Source organism: Plenodomus lingam, assembly GCF_022343315.1.
Source record: "Plenodomus lingam strain CAN1 chromosome Unknown contig_27, whole genome shotgun sequence".
Taxonomy (NCBI): Eukaryota; Fungi; Ascomycota; class Dothideomycetes; order Pleosporales; family Leptosphaeriaceae; genus Plenodomus; species Plenodomus lingam.
In genome coordinates, this window is record NW_027093942.1 from 419,535 (window position 1) to 442,225 (window position 22,691).

Below are 22,691 nucleotides of genomic sequence, written 5' to 3' on the forward strand. Positions count from 1 at the left end.
TACTAAAGCTACTACTACTAAAGAAGAGCGTGCTACTACTAAGCGTAAGGCTATTATAGAGTATATAGTAGCTAAGCGCGTAGCTACTACTACTATAGCTAAGATTGTAAAGCTAAGGCAAGGCGCTCCTGCTCTAGCTCCTGCTCCCCCCTAGACCCTGCCTAAGGCCCCTACTCCTACACCTACTCCCTTTCTAGCTCCTAAGGAGACCCTAAGATCCTCCTACTATAGAGAGCCTAGTATTTATTATACTAAAACTTGTCTAAATTATCTACGCTTAGCGCTCTTTAATAAGTCTAATAGTAAGTGCTATAACTTTTCTAGTAGGGGGACTTAGTGCTAGTAGTGCTTCTCTAGGTATAGCTATATCCTAATATATATAATCTATATAAGAATTTTTCCTTTATAATACTTTTAGTAAGATCTTATACTAATAAACTAATAGCCCTAAGCTTACCTAATGCTCTACGCTGTCCTTCCTAGTAAGGAAGTAGGTAAGTAAGAGCTAAGACCTTCTTAAGGATAAGAAGTAAAGGGTCTTAGTGCTCCTTAAGGAGAGCAAGGCTAAACAGCAGGAGCTAGTAAAAGCTACTGCTACTGCCGCTAAGCTTGCGCGCAAGGCTGCTTCTATAGCTAAGGGTGCCTAGAGCTCCTTATTAGAAGATAAGGACTCTAGCTCCTCTAAGGTTCCCCCTATAGATCCTAGGATAGGGTAACCTAGGTAGCCCCCTATAGACTCTAAGGCACGCTTTGTGCGCGTAATAGAGCTCCTTAGGGAAGCTACCTAGTTAATAATAAAGAGGTAGGCTATAGTTAGTTATTTTTATATTATATATTAATAGATCTTATATACTACCTTACTTTAATTAATACTATATAATATATACTCTACTATTATATAACTTTAGGTGCTCCCTAAACCTTATAAATTATTATATAGTTAGGTTTTTAGTAAGCCTATTAGCTAGCATATTACTAGTAGGTAAGTAGGTAATATAGAAAGATCCCTTTATATACTCTTACCTAAGCTATATGTTTTAAATATCTATATAGCGCAGCTTAGTAGTAATCCTTTTATTATTACCTACTACTAACCTAATAGTTTATTAATTATTATAATTAATTATCTAGGTAGTATCTAAAGTAAGGTGTATTTTAGTTAAAAAGCGTTTTAACGCTATTGCTTCTTTACTTACTTGCTTAAGCGCAAGGAGCTCTGCCTTAGTAGTTAAAGTAGTAATAGTTAATTATTAAGCTGCCTTCTAAATAATAGGTCCTCTAAAGAGCGTAATTAGGTATCTATGTAATAATTGCTAAGTATTAATATTATTAGCAAATAACGCATTACTATATATTATAAGCTTATTAGGATCCCTATTCCTATATTAGATTAATTAGTATTAAGTTTAGTATAGATAGATAATTACTTAATTAACTGTATTAAAGTGTTATTTAGATAGGTTAGTAAGGTATTAGGAGAGCTAGGAGGCTGCATAGGCAATATTAGGGCGCACTATAATTAAGGTGTAAAGGATTAATCTAACGCGCTCCTAATAGTCCTTAATCTCCTTTTTAGTGGCTTCTCTAGTGCTCTTTTTAATATCTTTACTTAATAGTAGTGTAGTAGGGAATTTTCCTATCTCTACTAGATTAAATTTCTTTGCAATCTTGTTAATATATTTATTATAAATAAGCGTTATTATCTATCTCTTTCTATCCTAGATTACTCTTACCCCTAGAAACCAGCTTATAGGTCCCTTCTCTTCTATAGTATATCTTTGCTTTAGAGCTTGGATAACTTTGTAAGCTTAGCTTACGTAGTTTTAGTAATAGAGCAATAGGATATTATCTATATAGAATATTAACAAGATACTACAATCTCTATTAAAGAATAGGCATAGCTCCTCTTTAGAAGTAATAAGCTTATTTTCTTAGAGTGTAGTTAAGAGCTTATTATACTATAATAATAGTAAGTCTTTTAATCTATATAGAGCTCGTTTAAGCTTAACGTACTTCCTAGGTATTTAATATCCTTTAGGTAGCTTATAGATAACTATAGGGTGTTAATCCCTTAAGGTGTTAAGGAAAGCTCTAACAACGTTATATTAATATATCTTAAGGTTAAACTTAGCTCTAATAGCTATTGTAGTCCTAAAGGTTTAAGCTGCTAGGGTAGCTGTGTAGGTTAAATAAATTAAGTTAGTAAGCTATAGATCTCCTCTTACTACTATCCTTGCTTTACACTTAATTAGGTAACTATCCTAATTAAGCTTGTGTGTAAACACCTATTTAAGTAGGAGTAGATACTTTCCTTTAGTTAGCCTATTAATCTCCTCCTAAGTACTAGCTTTTAGTAGAGTATTAATTTCTTGATATGCTGCGTCTCTAAATTACTATCCTATTTAGTAGTTATAGAGATCCTTCTATTATTTTAGCTCTTTTTATAGAGCGTCCTAGTGCGTATTCCTTTTAGGGTTTTTAGGAGATTTGCTCCCTATTACTACTGCGATTATAGCGTGGATTATAGCGTTTAGTTTAGGATATATTAAAAGATTATATAAGGGATTTCTAATTAGATCTATATCTAATAGATCTATTACTATATATATCCCTATACTTGTAGAGCCTCCTAGTAGTTTATTAGGGTCCTGTCCCTAAGCTTGCTTACTAACATGCGTTAGTAGCAGTCCTTTAACTTGCAGTTTTCTACTTTTTCTAGGAGCTCTAGGTGCCACTTATAAGGGATCTGCAGGAGATACAGAATCTAGTCCTAAAGCAGGTAGGTAGGAGCTCTGCTTACCACCCCTATAAGAGCTAGATAGGGTACCCTTACCTATCTCCGTGCTCTTATAGAGTAACCTACTAATAGCACTCTCCCCTCTAGGTCTTTCCTAGGAGCTACCTATTATAGCGTTAAAGTAAGTTAGATTACTACTATCTTAGGTAGTAAGACCCTAATCTATAACCTATATAGATCCTTTATCTCCTATACTAAAGTTTAGTTCTAGTATTAGTTTAGGAGTTTAGAGCCCTATTAGCTTAGGGGACTTTATATAGATTCTTTATGCTAAGCTAGCTATACTTAGTACCTACGCTAGAGGTGTCTGCTTAGGGGGTTGTGAATTACTAGGCTAGCTAGCCTAATTATCTACCTCCTCTAGCTCTACCCTACCCCCTAGCTCCTGCGCTAGGTTTAGTCCTCCTTGCTTACTAGACTCCTAATATTACTCTGCCGCAATATAAAGCTAATTAAAGATATTAAGCTCTTTATATACTTCTCCTGTATTATAGATCTTATCTTTACTAATAATATTAACTATCTTTTAAGCCTCTAACTATTAAAGCTACTCTAGATCTTTCTCTTTATAGAAAAGATCCTTATTAAAGGTAACGTTCCGCGTTATAATAATTTAATTAAGTAAGGGGATCTATATCCTATATATATTAGATGCTCTATATCCTACTAGATATCTAATATAACCCTAAGGGTTTACCTTAAAAACCCTCTTGTAACGCCTAGCTACTTAATCTTAGTTAAGGGGGTAAGCTTAACAGCTATAGGCGTATATTCCGCTCTAATTAGGGCGGAGATTAGTAGTTACCTCCCTTATCTACTCTAGTTGCTACCACCTAAAGTATCTAGTAAACTAATAATCTAGCACTTTATTAGGTAATATTATATTGTAAGCATAGGACAGGCTTATATTATAGAGCTAAGTCGCTGCTTTAATAATTTTAGGCTAGAGCTTTGTTAGTAGGTTAGTACTAATCCTTATTTTAATTAATTTTGTTATAATCTCCTGCCCTACTCTTTCTACTCCTCTATTAGGTTTATAGGTATATATAGGTAAGCTCTTAATTTTAATACTATTATTAGCTACCTAGATCTAAAAGCAAGATTTACTACGCTAGGGGAGCGTTATAATATTATTATCTTATATAATCTTAACTATACTAAGCTTATATTAGTTAAGTATTAAGCTCTTAAAATTTTTAAACACCTATATAATCTTATTAAGGTTTTTAGCTTGTAGTAGATAGGTATAAAGCTTTCCTAAGTAGTCGCACTTTAATACTAAGATCTATTGCTTGTAAGCTATACCTATTAGTATGTTAAATAGATCCTATAATACCTAGTAGTATAGACGTGGTAATCTTTCCCTTAGTTATCTTAATATAACCTGTTAGGCATATGTAATAGCGCAGTGCTTGTATTTGCTCCTAGGAGTTCCTTTAATTCTAACGTTTATTACTAACTTAACTAGAGCTTTAAGCGCCTTAGGTCCTAAATAGCCTAATTATTAGTGCTAAAGCTCCTTACTGTCGTGTCTTAGGTAAGTTATCTAGGATTACTAGGGTTATTTAGGCACTATGCTTTAGATTATTAGATAAGGAGTAGAGGGCTTGTATTCTAGGAAAGTTAAGTTAAACTTGCGTAGTAACTTAGCTAATACAACGCTCTTTTCTAATAATCTAAACTATAAGGTGGCATCTAGCCTAAGGAACTAAACTCCTGCTTTAAGTAATTAAGCTTCTAATATAATATTTATATAAAAACCTTCTACTAATACTATATTAGTAAGTACTAAATCTTCTGTTTTTAGACTTCTTAGTCTATTAAGAGTATTAGGGATTACTCTTGTCCCTCTGCCTAAGATTAGAAAAGCTTAAGTTCCTGCTTTAACTATCTTATATTTAACTAATCTAAATAAGCTTTCTTCTAGGTAGCTTATATTATTAACTAGGTGCACTGCACCCCTATTATTAAAGATAGTGCTCTTTAATAGAGCGTAAGCTTTAAAGTCTATAGTTAAATAGATCCTGTTTGTTTTCTCCGCTATTAATATAGGGTTAATTAGTGCCGCCTAGATACTGCCTAGATAGGTGATTGTGCTTGCCTTACTACTATAATCTTGATTAATAGGATAGGACTTGATTAGAGCTTTTCTTAACTCTTTGAATTTTAGATTCCTATTAATCTTTTTCTTAATCTCTAATTATTAAGTAGTAGTAAGCTTGTTACTTGTATTAGTCTAAGCTTTAATAATATTTTTGTATTTAGGAGGTTTCTATAGGTAAGATCTACTATATAGGCATAAAGACTCCTTCTTAGGTTAGTTAGAAGGTGGAGCTCCTATTATTGCAAACACTCCTAGACCCTTAGAGCTTAATCTTATGTTATTCTCTTAGAGCAGTAATAAATAGATCTTAGTAACCTGTAGGAGGTTATAAGTTAGCTCTCCTATTACTAACTTTTTAATAATCCTTTAAAACATGTTTTAACCCTAATCTAGTAAGATCCTAGTAGATAGAGCTTTAAGATAATCCTGTACTATAAGCTGTCCTTTAATATTAGGAACGTTATATACCTTAGCTTGCGCATATAGGATTATCTACTCCTTCTGCTAGTAATTAGCGTCTTAGCTACTTATTCTTACCTTAGCAAGATAAGCTTTGTACTGCAATCTCACTAGTGTTACAGCGCTTAAGTTAGTTAGCGCTAGGTTATTATAGAGTACTTAGATAAGTGCTTAGAGGGTTACTCTTCCTTAATTAATAAGCTCTATATAGGCTAGGGTAAGGATCCCTTAATCTACTATATTATTAACCTATGTAAAGAGGTTCTAGATTGCTAATAACTTTAATACCTAATCTAATAAGCAGGCTTAGTACTAAGCTATTTAGAGCTTGTACTGCTTACTTGTTATGTTAGATAGTGCGATATCTATTAGCATGTTAGGCTTAATAGGTTTATTCTTAAAGTGGTTTTTAGTATCTAGAGCCTTAGGGTCTACCTCTACCTAGATCCCTTTAGTTAGGGTATGGTATCTAAATTAAATATACTAGGTAGGCCAGTTAGTTAATCTAGTAAGTAGGATATCCCCCTTTAGGATTTAGTCGCTTATAGTAGAAGAGTAATAAGTAAGCTTTTGCTTAAGAAATAGTATAAAGAGTAAAGCTTACTAGCTTAGTATCTAAGTTAAATAATACGCTTAAATAGATAGGACAATCTTTAATAAGGTAAAGCGCGAACTAGGCTTATAACTATAGAAATTTAGATTACTAAGGTTAGGAATAATTTAGGAGATAGATTATTAGATTGTATCTACTACGATCAGACTTATATATATAGAGCTTTAGCTACCCTTACTAGAAGGTAAATAATTAGTAAACCTTCCTTACTAGAGCTCCTGCTTTTTATTAGGCACTTGGCAGTAAGCTAGCAGTTGATTAGATAGTGGGTTATACAGGGGTATTAACCAGGATTAATTGGGATTAATTAGGATTAAGATGCTCCGTGATCCAGTTGATATCCCTCCTGTAACAATAGTTGTATATCTACTTAGCTACTGCAATCCTTAAGGCTAGCCTACGCCTCTACTATTTCTTTAAATAACTACCTAACTTATTAAAGTGTTTAAATAACTACTTCTAATTTAGCATGCTTATTTAAATATTTGCAACCTTTATAGCTACCTATAGGGGTTAGTGTAGACTCCTAGCCTATATTACTACTAAAGATATCCTTATCTTTAGTACTATATATTATAGTAATATTTATCACTAGTTTAATAGAGCTAAGATAGCCCTAAGATAGCGTATTAAGGGCTAATAGTATAGATAAGAGTAGGCTAGATAGTTAATTTACAGGAGGGCTATATATCTAAGAAAACAAGCTAGGTATAGCTATAATATATATAATTAATAGAGAATATCTTAAATATTAATTTACTTATAGAGGCAAGACTATAATATATTATAGTAGATAGGATATATTAAGTTAAGTTATATACTATCTCCTTATATAACCTAAATCTAAGTATTACTAAAACCTGTCCTATTATTCCTTAGACGCTCTAGCGAGCTTTGCCCTGCGGCTAGCGTGATTAGTTAAGGAGTTTTTAGCGCAACGCTAATCCCTTTGGAGTTCCTAGGAGTTTTTAGCGTTGCACTAGCAGGGGTAAAAGCTCGTTAGAGCGTTCTGATGAATGAGATAAAACGCCAACTGCACTTCATCTGCGTTGTGTTCTACGACACGTTTATCATATGGACGGTTGACGGAGCAGTTCCAGTTTTTTCTATGTGATTCATCTACCATGACCTAGTGCCCACATTCATGTTCAATGGTTGCATGCTCAGATTGACCGACACCGACTGGCGATGCACGCCCAAAGCAAAACATGGCCGTCAAGATCCGCCAGGCTTACATGATGCTCCTGGTATTTTTGCCTCTAGAAATGAGTCTCATTGCTCTATATTTGGATCTTGACCGTCGGTTCAGTTCTCTATGGAGCTGAGTTACTCAAGGGAACAGTACTGCCAAACTTACAGTACTTGCGCCTGCTTTGGACAAGAACACAGTCCTGGACAATTGTGTTTGTACCTAAGACATTCTTACCACACCACATCGCAGTTAAGCAAGAGAAGCTAGAAGTGATCTATGCAGCGCTTGCAATCAAAGCAGCCACCCCCATCCCCTGACTAGTTTGGCATGTCCGCCTGATCACCGCAAGCTAGATTCAATCTGTAGCTGAATCTTAAGATTTCATTGGCTCAGATCAGCTACTATGCGTTTGCTTGGGGTCCCATACACACCGCGAGACCTCATTGAATGTACAGCCCGCGCCGACAACACACCTCTCAGACCACTTATTTCACTTGCTACAGTAGAGTAGTGCACTTCATTGGACGCAAAATGGACACACGCGCCGAAAGTAATACTTCGGGGAGGAGGAGCGAAAGTCCGCTCTTCCACACGCCTCCGCCCTGGGATACACTTGTTGACTTGACACACAGTGTGGATTCCAACGTAATCTCACCTTCCGGCCCGCCGGTCTTGAGAAGTATTAAAGTATGCTCTTATCTTTGCATCAGTTCTGCCTTTACTAACAACTTGAAAGAGGTCGCATCTGAGAGGCACAACAAGCAACCAAAAGAAGACAAGACAGCCACAAAACAGTATTAAGAAGAGAAACAGTGAGAGTAGTAACTCCGAAGCGAGCACTATCAAGGCTTCTCTTACTTTGATGGAAGCGCCACCCGCTGAAGTGGCAACACAGGCGCGCGGTGATTTTCCCACAGATCATAGCCCGAAAGCCCACTCACCAGTACCCGTCACGCCAGGCAAAGGGCAAGTCCCACTCGTATCCTCAAGCTCAAATCTATACCGGATCTGCCCGTCGTTAAGACAGTTGACCGGTTACGAGTCAAGCGAAGATGAAGACGCGCACAACAACTTAGATCAGTCCGACAAGAATCACATTACGCCACTTCAGGTATACATACTTCAGTCGCGAAGCGCCCACAAGTCCAGCGAGTATACTGTGAACGATACTAGTAGCGGTGCTAAAGCTAGGCGTGGCTCGGGCAAGCAATCGCGTATGTATACATGATGCCATACTATAAGATATAGAGGCTAAATATTGACAGTGATAAATACCATGCCGAAAGCGCATGAAGGTGGCCAGGACCGGGCTTTTGAACGTACTAACAGCATGAATGAGAACAAAGTAGGGGCTCCTTGGCCAAAAGGTACACATAAATCCGTTGCGCCAAAGAACAGGAAGGCACCGAAGACCAAAGGCGGATTCGTTATGAGCGATGAAAGTGACACAGAAGACCTGCAAGCCAATGTCGAGGATAAGCGAGATTGTCACCCCCCAACCACCATATCCACTTCGCACACGGTAGATTTGCCGAAACCACGTCCCAGTGCGTCGACGGAAAAACGCTCTATGAACGGTAAACAACTCAATAAGAACCGTTTGAGCAAACTTCTCGGCCGACACAAGAGTCCTTTCGTTCAAAGGCCACCGAAAGCTGACTCATCATCCACGAGCAATGTAAAATCTTCATCGCCTCCAGCTTCAAAACCTAGGCCAACAACTCCTGGATCGCGATCCCATGGAGTGCAGAACGGTGTGGACCAACGTACGAAACCAAACGTAGGTACTACGATGTCTCCTCTAACTATAAAAGACAGCGTTTTTGGGACACTTCTGGCCTCATCAAAGGTTTGCGACAAAGTGGATGCTCGGAACCCTCTTCAATCTGTACTTCCGCTTACGCGAACTGGGAGCTCACTCCCCCCATCGCAAACAAAACAGCTCATGTCTAGAGGCGAGACCACCATGTCTCCAGTGCCATCAACCCTCCCATCTTCACCTGATATTACATTCTCGCAGCGCGCAGAGCAACCACTGCGTCATTCTCATGACCCCTCGTCTGTGGCTGGCAAAGATAAGTCTTCAATTTGGAGGTCAAGTCAAGAGCATGCCCTTGAAAATGGGAATCATGGCGACAAACCGGAACCAAAGTTGGGAAATCATAAGATAGCTTCGAAACCTCCTGTTCCTGGGCCACAATCTGGCCAAAAGCGCAAGGTTGAAGAAATGGTGCCTGACCTGGATGGGAGTTCCGCTGTTTCGAAGAAGAGGTCTGCTAGGCCCGCTACGTCTGTAGGTCGCCCTGATAATTCAGATCGCAGCAAGGAGGTTGCACAAGTATCGACACTAGTTCCAGACAATGATAGAACACCACCAGTTTCCCTCGTGATTGATGCACCTATCGCATCATCATGGACTCCAGCAGCGAATTCAGTATCCGTCCCAATCATTGAAGCCTCATTGCAACCCGATGTACAAAATGTGGACGCAATACCCGTGGCTACAGTCGCAAACAGTGCGAAAGATAAGCAAGTTTTTTCAGACCTATTGCCAGCTCCTCCAGAGGATTGCACTACCAGCAAATCCACGCCTCGAGTAGAACTTCACAACAATTTAGTTCCGAAAAGCGTATGCCCTGATATCATGATTGGCAAAAGTACGGATCAGCAACAAGGATTGTCCCCACAGCCTTTATACACGACTCCCAACATCGACACGAATTTTCAAGGTTATACTCAACACTCCGTGAGTGAGATTCAAGTTATCGAGCTCCCGCCGATGATCCCTTCCGCAAACGCTGAGCCATATTTTGAGTACTCTATATTTGAACGGAGATGGGCCGATGATCAGGATGAGTATGATGTGAAGGGGATAGGCGTCATATCACGTCCGTTCATTGATTTGAACGAGGCCAACAAGCAGGTCGAGCAGCTATTCCAGCGCATGCGCGAGGAGAGTACCTGGCATACTCAGGACACCTTGGCAGACTGGACCAGCAAGCGAGATGAGTACGGTTGCTTGATATGTAAGGCGAGCTTTGCACACTTCGATAATCCGTACCAAGAGCATTTTATCAAAATCTGGGTACAGCGTGATTACGTCTCCAAGCTCGCCAATCAAACTCCATGGGAACCAAAACGCAAATCTTTCATATCCAGTACCGTATTTGTCCTCCGACTTTTCAAGATCGTCACGCCCTCTGAAGGGTCGGAGTCGGAGGGAAGCGTTGAGCAACCCTGCTCTCCGATGCGAATTCATCAACCTCTCATCCGCTCGGAAGTTTACACCACGCTCCACACGGCCAATCGCGCAGCACGCGACCAACAGTTGGAGATCAGCCATGAGAAAAATGCGAAGAACCTGCTCACTCAAAAATGGCAGGAGCAAAACTTGAAAGATCTCGAAGAGAAGCTGCGCACTCTGAACTCCACAAAGGATGAGGAGGAAGCGTGTTGGAAGAGCAAGTTTAATGGCTACGGCATTGGTGGTGATCAGTACGAGCTTGTGGTAGAGAAGGCGGGGATATGTGGGCCTCGAAACCTTTGAACCCATCACCTATCAATTCCCGATCCAATCACGAAATGTGCTTGTAGATAAAGGCTGCGATCTCTTCTCTCTACTCCTTTTATTCTTCCCATCCCCATCGTGCTGACTTGGTCAAGCAAGCTTAATGACTACTGCAACTGAGCCTCTAGATCTTTCCTGACACTCTTAGTATTTTCCTTGGATCCTTCATGTACTTTCAATCTACCACAATTTACTTTGTTTGCTTATCTAATCGATGTTTTGTAACCATGAATTGGTCGTGTGACGACGTCGCCCGTGAAATCCGCAACTGTGCGGAGTTCCGCATCGCCGGGTCAGCACACACGCGCCAATAACTGCAATATAGGCAGCAACTAGTTGAAAGGATGTTTCTATTCCGCTCCTAGAAACCTTACGAGATTCCTTGCCAGGATATTAAAGCGGTCGGTATGCCTCCCATAGAAAAGCAAATTTCCTCTAACCTACCCATTTCTGAGAAACAGATCGAGGTTGATATCAGCTACTCTTATAGCCAACAACGATTGCTCATCTGATCCTTGAAATAGATCGTTTCTGCCCGTTTCCAACGATTTCGTCTTCCTCACGAGGAGAACAGGCAGTCGCATCTTCTTTTGCGCCAACTCCCCTGATCAATCAAGATCCGCATTTGCACTGACTTAGTCCCTAACAGCATTCACTGGCGCGATCAATGATGGAGAAGGAACTGTCTAGTAAGATGTCACTATCGCAATCAAACTATTTGCTAAAAACTACAAGTAGCCCTAGAACTGGATCTGACAGTCAGGAACGATTACGATACTTTTCTGAACGAAGAGTCCATGTTTGCTTTGCTACTCTCATCCACGGGCCGTGACCTTAAGCCAACGGTTCACATACCCTTTTCAAAGCAAAGATCCTCGTTCCAGACCAATCTTAACGCTCTGGAAGTCCATCTTGACCCGCGCGTCGCATCATACATCTTCCTGCGCCGTAACGATACGTTCATCGCGATTACATTTGTACCCTATCTTGCGCCAGAAACTCAACGACGTTTCTTGCTCGACAACCGACATGAATTTTTGCGTCAACTTGGGGAGAGGTATTTCGCGCAGTCGTTGATCTGCAAAGAAATTAGTGAGGTTGCGTACGCACGCACATGGGAGGAGCGAGAGGAGCACATCGACAACCAAGTTGTCCCTTGTGACACAACATGTGTGCAGGAAAAGCTTCAGGATACAGGTCCTGGGGTTCAAGATATAGGATACAGAAGAAGCAAGTGCCGCGCTTGCGATCGACGTATGAAGAATAAGATCTCGGCGGACGCTATGGAGGCCCTTGATACCCTGTCTACACCTCGTAGTTTTGTACAATTGGTACTACGCTTCATCCACATATATTGCATGATATTAACAAAATTCAGAAAGTAGAGGCCAAGACCGAGCATCTTGTGCTCATCTCAGCCTTCACCTATAGTTATGAGAATTGAAAATGTGGAAAAAGGTTGTTGTTGCCCATAAGGGGAGAGGATAAGACTATATACGCGTGATGACGCGTTAACGCTAGTCCCAAATCGGGTATAAACACCGGGATTTCACCATTGCTACCCAGCCTACATCGCCATTGCCACTCAGCCCACATCGCCATTTCCTTCAACATCACCGACATCACAGCGGAAGATGTCGCCAATCTGCTTCCCACATCCAACCCAAGCTTCACATTCTATCGCCATACAGTCTCTTCGCTCCTGTACTTCATCTTCCACTCACCCGACAGTTCACCTGTACGAGAACGTATGCAGCATACAATGGCAATTCCAGGCCTTGTTAATATGCATGCTGAAGATGCGGGTGTACACGTGGAAAAGAAAATTGAGATCCATGATCCGAGCGAGTTGGTTTTTAAAGAAGCCGATGAGAGGGTTGGAAGGTTTAGGAGTGTTTATCTGCGGAATAAATATGGGGGGACGGAGAGCGTGTACGATAGCTTGGAAAAGGATGCACAGTTCCTCAATGATGTGAGATAAACGTATCATCCTTTCTCTTCTATAGATTCTTTCAAATGTGTTTATTTTTAGCAGATCCTTGCCTACCTCATCACATTGCTTCACTGAGTCCTTGGTCACCAATAGCATCATTCAGCTTACTTGGAGAGATCCCCTTGTCAGACTCCGTGAGAGAGTTCTATTAAGGTAAAGGACGAAAATACAGACTGTTTCCTCAATCCTCTTCGCTCATCGTTGTTGTACTTGCTCCAGCGAATATGCCATTATCGTTATAAATAGTTTAACATTTCAAGGGGGCATTTTTTGTCGTAAGGCTTTCAATATTTTTTTCAGTCTACCGTTGGCATGGTCATACAGCTGATAGAAAACTAACGTAAATGTATATATTAAATTCTCAGACTTATTAATATCAACCCGGCACAGAGGAATGCTCATGATAACGAACGCAATCATTCTGAGATCTTGAGAAATTGGCAGATCTGTCACCAGCTGCGTTTTACGTGTGCTGAAGATTGTAATTTAGAATAGCTAAGTAAATCTTCAGCAGATACAGAGACTATGTAATGGTCTGACATACGAGGAATTGTGGCGGCGGTATTTACTATGTCTTATGATGCCTTGTCCAATATTCTACGCAGATATAATCAGTCTCAAGATAGAAGAACAACGTCCCCGATTTGTTTCAGAAGAATGGAGCTAAATTCTACATATGTTCCCAATGTACAAATATAAAACCTATACTTCCTTCCCAATTCTAAATTAGTCCTGTCTCGCATCATATAGCACCGTTCAAACCGCTCATGTACCTACGGCCCTGATATACCCTACCTCCAATGTGAAATCTCAATCTCCACATAGTAACAAATCGTGCAAGGCGAGATTGCAGTTCAAGCCCCTAGTAATTACTGTATAAATCATCATTGGAGCCCAGGGGATTCGTTGGCGATTTATGTTCGTATTCGGGTGTCAAAGAGGATGGTATCCCAGCCCTCTCTTTACCCTTACTGTCGTACATCTGCACTCGTTTGATTCTAGGGTGGGTAAACGTGCTTGAGTCCGTGTGTTCATAATCGTATCCAGCATGCATTGGAGCGACCTGAGTTGACCCTGTAGTTGTATTCGGTGCCGCAGACGAACTTTGAGAAGCGTTGTTTAACTGTGATTTTGATCAACAGTATGCTAGATCTTGGAGACTAGATTTGATCTGTCAGACCAGTAATACTTACCGGCTGCTCTCTGTAGCCTTCTGCGACGGCCCTTCTCTCGCCTTTGTCCGACTCGAGAGGAGTAGGAGATTCTGTAGGCCGTTTCGTTCCACTTGATCATTCCGGCGGTTCATACGTTCGGCTTGATCCTGCTATACATTCGCTCGTTCTACTTAGCGCTGCAGGCTACTCGTATGTTCCACCTTGTACCGCTGGCCAAGATGCAGTCCCCGGAAACACTTGAAGCCCATGCCAATACTGGCCTTTTTTTCCTAAAACAGGATTTCCAGGCATTGGCAATGTGTTATCATATGAATCAAGAAGTTCAACTGAAGGCATATTTGACTTGCGTTTATCTGAGCCCATCGTGCTGCTTGTTATATCTGTCCAATGTTAACACCAAACGCGTGGGAGCTTTCCGTTATAAATAGTTCTTACCTAAACCTTTTGAAGTATACAGATGATTACAGGGTTCTTGGTTGGGCTCGGCTTGAGAATTGTATCTGGTTATGAAGATTGATAAGATCGAGTATCGTGCTATTCTCTTTACCAGTTTCTTGTTCTTATATAAAGTCTTCACGGATGGCTTAGAAGTTTAAGGAAATTCGTGGAGAGACATGCTTTACAAGTTTCGAGGTGGTAGTGTGATTTATATGGGGAGCAAGACTCATACCACAGCGGCATGACAATACACAGAGGTCGGACACTCATCAGGTATGAGCTCGTGAGCAAGCATTTGACATGAGCCCACACAACAAAAGCTAGTCGCGTCGGGGAAAGCCAGATTGGATTTGAGCTTGCAGCATTTTCGTCTTGGATTTGCTAGATACGGTGAAAGGGAGGATTTTTTGTATTGACGAGGTGATCGCCGAATGTTCAGATCAGAGGACTTGTCCCTTCGCCGTTCTACTGTTCCGGAGTCTGGATAATCATCCTGGATACAGTCATTCTAGACACAGCCATACTGTATATAATTATACCAGGCACAGTGGACACTGGTGCCCAGGTACCCGAGACCAGATAACTTGTGAGACGAGATAGAGACCTTATTTCCGAAAACAGAGAAAATATGGGAGTCTGGCTGTGTGGCTCATTCTAACCTCTATCGATCAATTTCGTCAATATCCCAAGGCATATCGGAGACCCTGCAGTTTCTTGCAATGCCATTGCGGTACCAAATGATGGAGAAAGGCGGCGGGTAGAATTTTCCATTCGACCGAGAACACTGTATGCTGCACGCCACCCAATCATTTTGTTGATTCTCAACAAAGACATAAATGTTTGCATCATGGGATATAATCGCTACTGTCCCCTCTCCACCCTCTCCAAAAACTCCCTTTTACTCTGCCATTCCTAACCCTAACGTCCGCCTTACGCCCTCAACGATCAAACCATGCTCAACCCCATGTATCCTCTCTTCCAGCCCCTCCAGCCCCTCCCCCTCTCTCAACTCAACCTCCTCTGTTACAATTGCCTCCCCAGCATCCACCTCCGCAATAACCTCATGAATCATAACGCCCGTGCGTTTCAACCCCTCTTCCCTCCCCGCCTTCCACGCCCGCTCAATTGCACCTGCGCCCGCAAACTCGCCGGGCAGCGCAGGATGGAGATTAATGATCTTGATGCCCGCGGCAGCGATTGGGTTCAGAAAAGACGGCGTTACGATGTGCATCCAGCCTGCACAGACTATAAGATCGGGGTGAGGCTCTGAGGAGAGAATTATCTTCGCGAGGTCGGCGTCGTATTCGGAGCGTGCGAGTTCAATGTTGGATGGGTGCTGGTTTTTGTAGGGTACGAGGTTGTGGTAGGTTGTTGGTATTGAGGCTTTGGCGGCACGTTCGAGACCGTAGGCTGCTTTACGACTGGGAGGGATGAATGTTAGTTGTGTACACATAAGAGGCGGCTCCTTTTCGTAAAAATGTGGGAGGCTGTTGTTTGCGCGACGTACTTTGATATTACATGGGTTATGCGCGTATTGGGCAATGCGCCGGATGCACATGCGTCTATCAAGGCTTGGAGATTCGAACCATTACCTGAGATCAGGACGGTAAGATTGTATTTCCGGTCTGTCATTGTGTGTGGTTGCTGGAACGCGGAATGTTCTTAGCCAGGTTGCGGCGTGATGTTGGGGTTCCCAAATTTTGGGGCGTGGGGTAGTTGTTAACCCCGCAATGACGGACTTAAGGCTCAATCATGGTGTGTGGTGTATGGGCCATTTCTTTCATAGAGATAACATTCAACAGTCGAAGTAGTTGACCTCGCCAATTTCAGTGACTCGCAAGCCACTTTCTAAAGGCCGTAGACTTTGTCCGCAAAGATTGTTTAACTTCGCAGATAGAATAGGGCGATTGAACTGCGACTGGGTGTTTCAAGCTCGCGCCCGCTTAGAACTAACAGACGCGACATCCATGTCCTCCCACTCGTCCTCCTCATCTTCAACTACTGCTCTCCGCCGCTTGCCCTTGCTTCTCGCCCCATTTGATGATGAACCTTCCTCTGCCATCCATTCTAGCCTCTTCTCGATACCCTCCAACCGCTCCTCGAACTCCTCCTGCTGACTGTCGACCGCCGATTCGATCTTGTCGACCTTCTCTGTCACCTCCATTTGATCTAACGCATCTGCATTCTGGCTATAGATGCGATGCTTAAGCGCTAGACGCCAAAAGTAGTATTTCCTATCATTCTCATTACTAGATTTGGCCTTGCGCGTGATACGTGCACGGTTGCGATGGTTCTGTGGGATGGTGGAGAGGAGGTGTAACTCGACCATCCTGTAGAACTGGCGGGAGACGATCTTGGTTTGGAGACGAAGCTCTTCGAGATCAGTGCCGTTGCCTAGAATCTGGTCACGTGGGATAGGAGCATCTTTCCGGAGTGCTTCTGGTGTCAGATTTGACGCAACCGATAGGGACTGGAAAGCAGGAAGTGTGCGGAGGTACGCGATATCGCTATAGTCGCGCATGGCATCGAATGCCTCGCTTGGATCCTCGACAGGAATCTCGTAGATGAAGGGCTTGGCGAGGAGATCTTGGAAGATAGTTTCGTACAGCCTGCTGCCTAAGGACTGGCCTTGGTATGGAGTTAGGACCAAGAACTGCGAAATACGCTCTCTTGATGGCGTCTCGAGATGATTGATCTTCTCGTTGAAGAGGAACGTGGTGGGATCCTGTGTGAGGCGAGGAGGTGTGTATTTTTTATCGCCATTTGCAGATTCTGGTGGTGGAGAGGGAAGTTGTTTGGTCGCGCGCATGATGTCGAAGGTGGGGAAAATCCAGGAGCGATACGAAGTCGAGAAGCCAGCAAGAGTGTATGGAGAATGGGCCGCGTCTTGTATGGGCGTGACTTCGTACAGGAGATATAAGGACCACCGATCGAATGTCTCTTCATCATCGAGACCTTCGGTTGTCGCGCCTTCGATGAACAAGAGCACAAGGATTTTCATGTTGGTCCATATTTGTCTCGCGGCATCATCGGCCATGGACGCCTTCCAGATCTCGTACTGTTTTCCGTGCAGGGTGAAGCTCTTCAGACACTCGCCAGGCGGCTTCCATTCTTTCGAGGTAGGTTCGGTCGCATCGTTAGTCGCCGCTGGCAGATGTTCGCGAAACAAGTCTGGTGAGAGGTCGACTTGGGTGAGTTCTGGCGAGATCTTCTTGAGATCTAATTGCGCATCAAATTGAATCTTCAGCTTCGGCTTGAGGTCGTTTGCACGAAAGTCGAGCTCGATTCGAGGGTTCTTATAGCCGGCGATGGTCTCTTGTTCGTCGATGACGGTGTATGTGCAGGTGGGATTGAAGGAATCGAGCACACGTTTAGGCTCACCATCGCCATCCACAGAGCGGTATAGATTGAGGAAGAAGCACTCGTTTGAGTTGGTCACCCCTACAAGTGGATTAGTACAAAGTGGTTTCCCCCGCCGCAACACACCAAGCGTCGCGATAGTGGTAGTAGCAGCATATGATAGGGTAGTACGTACACTCTTCCAAATCGAATTCCATGGTTAGAATACCCTTTGCAGGCAGAGTGTGGTGTATGGATCGACCTCTAGTATTGAAATTCACGGACGGCTTAGAGTAGCGCGCGGCGCGTTGCGAAAGGATACCTATTGTAGATCTGTCAGGTAGCGCGACGTCCGCACGCGTCTATCTAGGTGCTAAACTCCTGACGTTAGCTCAGCCCTACAACCCCTGCAACGAACAAGGCAGGCAAGACTTTGGGCTGGTCAAGGGAAAGTAACGGACTCCCGACAACGTTTCAACACCGCCTTTCCACCACCTCCACCTCCCATTCACTCGTTCCTGCCCCTTACTCACCAGGTAATTGAGGCATGGACTTTTCAGACTGAGGACACTGTACCCTTTCATTCGTTTTGCATACCAGGCGTACCTTTTTCTTCGGCAGTTGAAAGCCGCCATACGCCATACACACCAAACACCATGTGGGACGGACTTTTTATGCTGCTCGCCTTGAGCGCAATAATGGCTATTGCGTATGTCTTTCCTTTTCTCACACATCTTTTTGATATGGCCATGGGCTGACCGAGACAGCTCCTTTCTCGCCGGCATCCTCCCACTCTCCTTTAATCTCTCCTCGCGCCAGCTACGGATCATCACACTGCTCGGTACGGGGGTACTAGTGGGGACTTCGCTGATAGTCATCATACCAGAGGGCATTGAAACCATGTACAGTGCAGGAGCTGCAAGCCGTCTACACAGTGCCAGGAGCACACAACCTATTGTCCCATCTGTGTCGGAGCCGCACACAGGTAACAAGCCAGCGGCCAAGATTCCAACGTGGAAAAGGCAAGAGTCTGAGAATATAGATTCTATGATTGACAGAGCAATCAAAATAGCAGCCCGGGGCCAGCCCACGGACAAGGAATTGGTGGAGATTCAGCTGAAGAAGACGAAGGAGAGCAAGGAAAAGGAGAAGGGAAACGCCGAGGACGAACACCCACAAAAGGGCGGCGACGACGACTCTACAGAAGGTCACAAGGAGGGCCACACACGCGTGCATGCGCCAGAAGACGAAGAAATGAAGAATGGGCATGGTCTGGAGGGACATGACGACAGATCGGGCCCGCATGCATACATTGGAGTCGCATTGATTCTGGGCTACATGCTCATGTTCCTCGTCGATCACCTGCCAGAAACCATGTCTTCTACAAGACCAAAGTACCAGGCCATGCACATTTCGCTTTCCAACCTCGCTAGAGGCCCACACAACAGCTCGCATCTGAGTCTGAACGGGATGGCCACGGACAGCGCTGCGGTCACGCCACTACAGACGCCAGGCCTGCCTCCGTCGGCATCGAAGAAAACACCCGCTGCAACCATTGGCCTAATTGTGCACGCTTGCGCAGACGGCATCGCACTGGGCGCCTCTTCAACCGCCCCTTCCACCTCCTTATCCATGGTCATCTTCTTCGCAATCATGCTCCACAAGGCACCCGCAGCCTTTGGACTAACCTCCGTCCTCCTCAAACAAGGCCTCTCGAAACGAACAGCGCGCACGCATCTCGCCCTCTTCAGCCTGGCCGCCCCAGCCGGCGCTCTAGCCACATGGGCCATTGTACACATGTTCGGACGCAACAGGCTCGGCGGCGACGAAGGCCTCACCTGGACCACCGGCTGGGTACTCTGTTTCTCAGGAGGAACGTTTTTGTAAGTCACCACACCAATTGCCGTCTTGTCTTGTCCTGCCCTTGACTTCACACCCAAATCCACATCCACACTCACATCCTTATCCCCATCCACTAACCCACCCCACAGATACGTAGCCATGCACTCCATGTCCCAAGCAACCTCCTCCCACGCCCACGAAGACCCAACCGCAAACGGCTACATGGACGCCTACCCCGGCACCAACCGCCTATCCAAATCCGACATTGCCATTGTCATGCTCGGCATGCTTTTACCCCTCGTCACACAAATAGGACACGCCCATGCTCACTGAGCTTGACCTTCTCCATGGCGCGTTTGGCCTTGCTTGCATCAATGGCGTCCAAGGCGTATTGTTGGCTCCGGGGAAGGAGGGGGGGTTCTTTTTTTTTCTGTGTTGGGTCTCGCGCGCATGATGGATTCTTGATTTCCCAGGGCCCCTGGGGATAATTATCAACGGGGTCGTGTCCCGTTTGTGGACTTGCAATCGTGCGAGCTTGGGTTTCTTGCGAATGATGCCAACCAAAAAGGGGACTTTGTTTTCTCGCCAGTTCATCTAGGTGGGGATAATGAAGGATGGGTTCTCTCATTTTTTTTGTTCATTTTTTTTTTCTTGGGCAGGGATAGATTGATGACGTTTCTCGACCAGATGGTTAGTGGTACGGGAATTTTTATTTCAAGGTTGGCAATTGATGGGGTTGGGATAACTCGGTTCTTTGCCGTCTATGTGTCTGCCCAGTGACAACTTTGCTGCATCTCTTTTCGCTGGGCGAGTATGTGATGAACGGTCAGGTGGTTCGATGGTGGATATGTTGGGATATCAAGGGTTAAGCTGAAAGAATGGGGATAGCGATGGCTATGGCATCAACCTTGTGTTTGGACATGGCTGAGGAATACCAGTGCCGCAACAACTTCATCAGTGTAAAAGCCCTTGGACAGGTTGCGCATTAGCAGGGGACAGGCCATTCTCAGCTCAGCTCCAATTTATACATCAACAAAAACACACATCACATAACAAGTAGGGACAACAAGTGACGTTGCATGATCCAACGTGGATCAAGGCATGTTTGCTTTGATATTCTCTGCTCGACCTAGCTGAAGCAAGTTGTTCGTTAATCGTGAAACGGGACAGAAGCCCACCCTGAATTATACCAGATAAGATTCCGAATTCCACTTTTCCGAAGATACCCGCTAACTAAGACGAACTAAGATGTTGAGGCCGTGGGCTATATGACTCTATCATGGTAGACATGGTAGATGTCGATACAGCCGAGACTTCGATACACAAAACCACAGCGCATACAATGTCTGACGCGAATTGATTTGGGTTTGGAACGCGTCTAGGCAGCAGCAGCTACCTAAGCAGTGGTGGTAGCAGCCGGGGTCTCGGCCGGCTTGTCGGTGGACTCGGTGGCAGCAGCAGCCTCCTTGGGAGCAGCATCGCCCTCGGCAGCCTCGACGTGATCATCCTCCTTGCCGGGGGAGTCGATCGCGACCTTAACGGCGATCTCACGGCCCTCAATCTCCTTGCCGTTCATCTCGGCGCAAGCCTTTTGCTGGAGCTCTTCAGAACCGAGGGTGACGAAACCGAAGCCACGGCCCTTGCGGGGCTCACCGCGAGCTTGGAGCTTCTTGACCATGAAACGGGGGATAGGGCGGAGGGCGATCCTGGCCTGGGTGGGGGAGTAATCCTTGAAAATTTCGAGGAGCTGGGACTGGTTAGAACAGGCATGGCAAGATTACATCGGGGGAGTCCTACCCTATCCTCCTTCAGGTCATAAGGAAGGTTGGCGACCATGACCTTGGTCTTGGAGGCGACACCATCCTCGGGAGGACCACGCTGCTTGCGCTCACGGGGCTCACGGGGAGCGGCGTCCTTCTTGTCACCCTTCTTCGACGTAAGCGCTTCGTTCGTAGTTTCGGTTAGGGGAGCAACTTGGCCGGGTACATTTGTGGGGGTAGAGTCCGCAGGGGCCTCGTTGGAGAGCTCTACCTGCTCGGCACCATCGGCGCCTTCGGCCTGATGAAAGCAATTAGTATGCGCAGAATTGGGCGATGGCTAAGGAATGGCTTACAGCACGTCCTCCACGTCCAGCGCGGCCACCACGACCACGGCCACGACCGCGTCCACGGGTAGAGTTGCGACGACGGTGTTCGGCGTTGTTGCCCTCGGCACCGCTGCCAGCACCTTCGGCGTGAGCCTCAGGAGTACGGGCAAGCTGAATGGAGACCTTGCGGTCGAGAATGGCCTTGCCGTTGAGCTCTGCGATGGCACGCTCAGCCTCAGAGGGGGTCGAGAGCGCGACGAAGGCGTAGCCAACAGGGCGCGAAGTGCGGGGGTTGGTGGGGATGGTCGTGGACTCGCTGTGTAAATCGTGTTAGTTGGGGGGAGGCGGGAAGGTGATACGTCATGCAGGCCGGGCGAGGCCACCTCTGCCACTTACACCAGGTAGTCCTTGAAGAAATCCTTCAACTCCCCCTCGGTGGTCGCGTACGCGAGGTTTCCAATATAAAGTCGCCTGCCCTCGGCGGCAGAAGCACGGACAGCCTCGTCCTCGGCTGCGGTGGGCTGCTGGGCGCCAGTGCTCTCGGTGGTGGGAGCGGTGGTGTTGTCGAGGGAGGTGTTGGCCAGCTGGGCGGTGGCACTGTCGATGGGTGCGGACATGATGGTTGAAGTTTGGTGGGTTGAGGAACACGAGTAAAGTGCAAGGAAGGGTTGAGGAAACTTGGGAGTCCTGGTAGACCGGTGAAGGTGACCTGAAACAGTTGCTGTGGTTGAGGGGAAAACCGCCTGGGAGGTGGAACGGGTTGACGAGGGGGGTGAGAGTGGGAAGCTACGAGCCCGGAGAAGGTTGGGGGGAGAATTGGGGGGGTTTCTTGGGAGTGGTGATTGTCTCTGCTGGTTGACTTGATGGAGAGGAAAGGGAGCGGTTGTCGGTTGCTCGGACAGATATTTTGACCTGCACACCGCCTAGACTAGTCCGGAAATGGTAAACGAAGCGGCCCCGGTCAGGAATGCAGGCCCCACCCCGCCTAACGAGGCAGCAGCAGCCCTGTTGCAAAGGGGGAAGGGGGAAGGGGGAAGGGGGAAGGGGGAAGGGGCGATTGATTGTTTGATTTGTGTGAGTGAGTG

General features: G+C 44.9%; 6 protein-coding genes across 6 annotated transcripts; 3 read left to right on the top strand and 3 right to left on the bottom strand.

The window, feature by feature from the left end:
* Positions 1–7,696: 7,696 nt before the first annotated feature.
* Positions 7,697–10,712, top strand: IAQ61_007176 (uncharacterized protein; the record flags this gene model as incomplete). Its single annotated transcript, XM_066097477.1, has 4 exons — positions 7,697–7,852; positions 7,902–8,379; positions 8,431–8,931; positions 8,980–10,712. 4 exons carry the CDS (start codon positions 7,697–7,699, stop codon positions 10,710–10,712), a joined length of 2,868 nt encoding a protein of 955 aa, XP_065952519.1.
* Positions 10,713–11,403: 691 nt separating this feature from the next.
* On the top strand, positions 11,404–12,177 carry IAQ61_007177 (uncharacterized protein; the record flags this gene model as incomplete). Its single annotated transcript, XM_003840835.2, has 3 exons — positions 11,404–11,422; positions 11,472–12,064; positions 12,112–12,177. 3 exons carry the CDS (start codon positions 11,404–11,406, stop codon positions 12,175–12,177), a joined length of 678 nt encoding a protein of 225 aa, XP_003840883.2.
* Positions 12,178–15,237: 3,060 nt separating this feature from the next.
* Positions 15,238–15,971, bottom strand: IAQ61_007178 (uncharacterized protein; the record flags this gene model as incomplete). Its single annotated transcript, XM_003840834.2, has 2 exons — positions 15,238–15,760; positions 15,847–15,971. 2 exons carry the CDS (start codon positions 15,969–15,971, stop codon positions 15,238–15,240), a joined length of 648 nt encoding a protein of 215 aa, XP_003840882.2.
* Positions 15,972–16,266: 295 nt separating this feature from the next.
* On the bottom strand, positions 16,267–17,896 carry IAQ61_007179 (uncharacterized protein; the record flags this gene model as incomplete). The annotated part of the gene is made up of 2 exons (XM_003840833.1): positions 16,267–17,780; positions 17,875–17,896. The coding sequence occupies 2 exons, from the start codon at positions 17,894–17,896 to the stop codon at positions 16,267–16,269; spliced, it is 1,536 nt and encodes a 511-aa protein (XP_003840881.1).
* Positions 17,897–18,334: 438 nt separating this feature from the next.
* Positions 18,335–19,853, top strand: IAQ61_007180 (uncharacterized protein; the record flags this gene model as incomplete). Its single annotated transcript, XM_003840832.1, has 3 exons — positions 18,335–18,387; positions 18,446–19,561; positions 19,670–19,853. 3 exons carry the CDS (start codon positions 18,335–18,337, stop codon positions 19,851–19,853), a joined length of 1,353 nt encoding a protein of 450 aa, XP_003840880.1.
* Positions 19,854–20,916: 1,063 nt separating this feature from the next.
* Positions 20,917–22,223, bottom strand: IAQ61_007181 (uncharacterized protein; the record flags this gene model as incomplete). The annotated part of the gene is made up of 4 exons (XM_066097478.1): positions 20,917–21,267; positions 21,318–21,578; positions 21,634–21,922; positions 22,003–22,223. 4 exons carry the CDS (start codon positions 22,221–22,223, stop codon positions 20,917–20,919), a joined length of 1,122 nt encoding a protein of 373 aa, XP_065952520.1.
* Between the last annotated feature and the right edge of the window lie 468 nt (positions 22,224–22,691).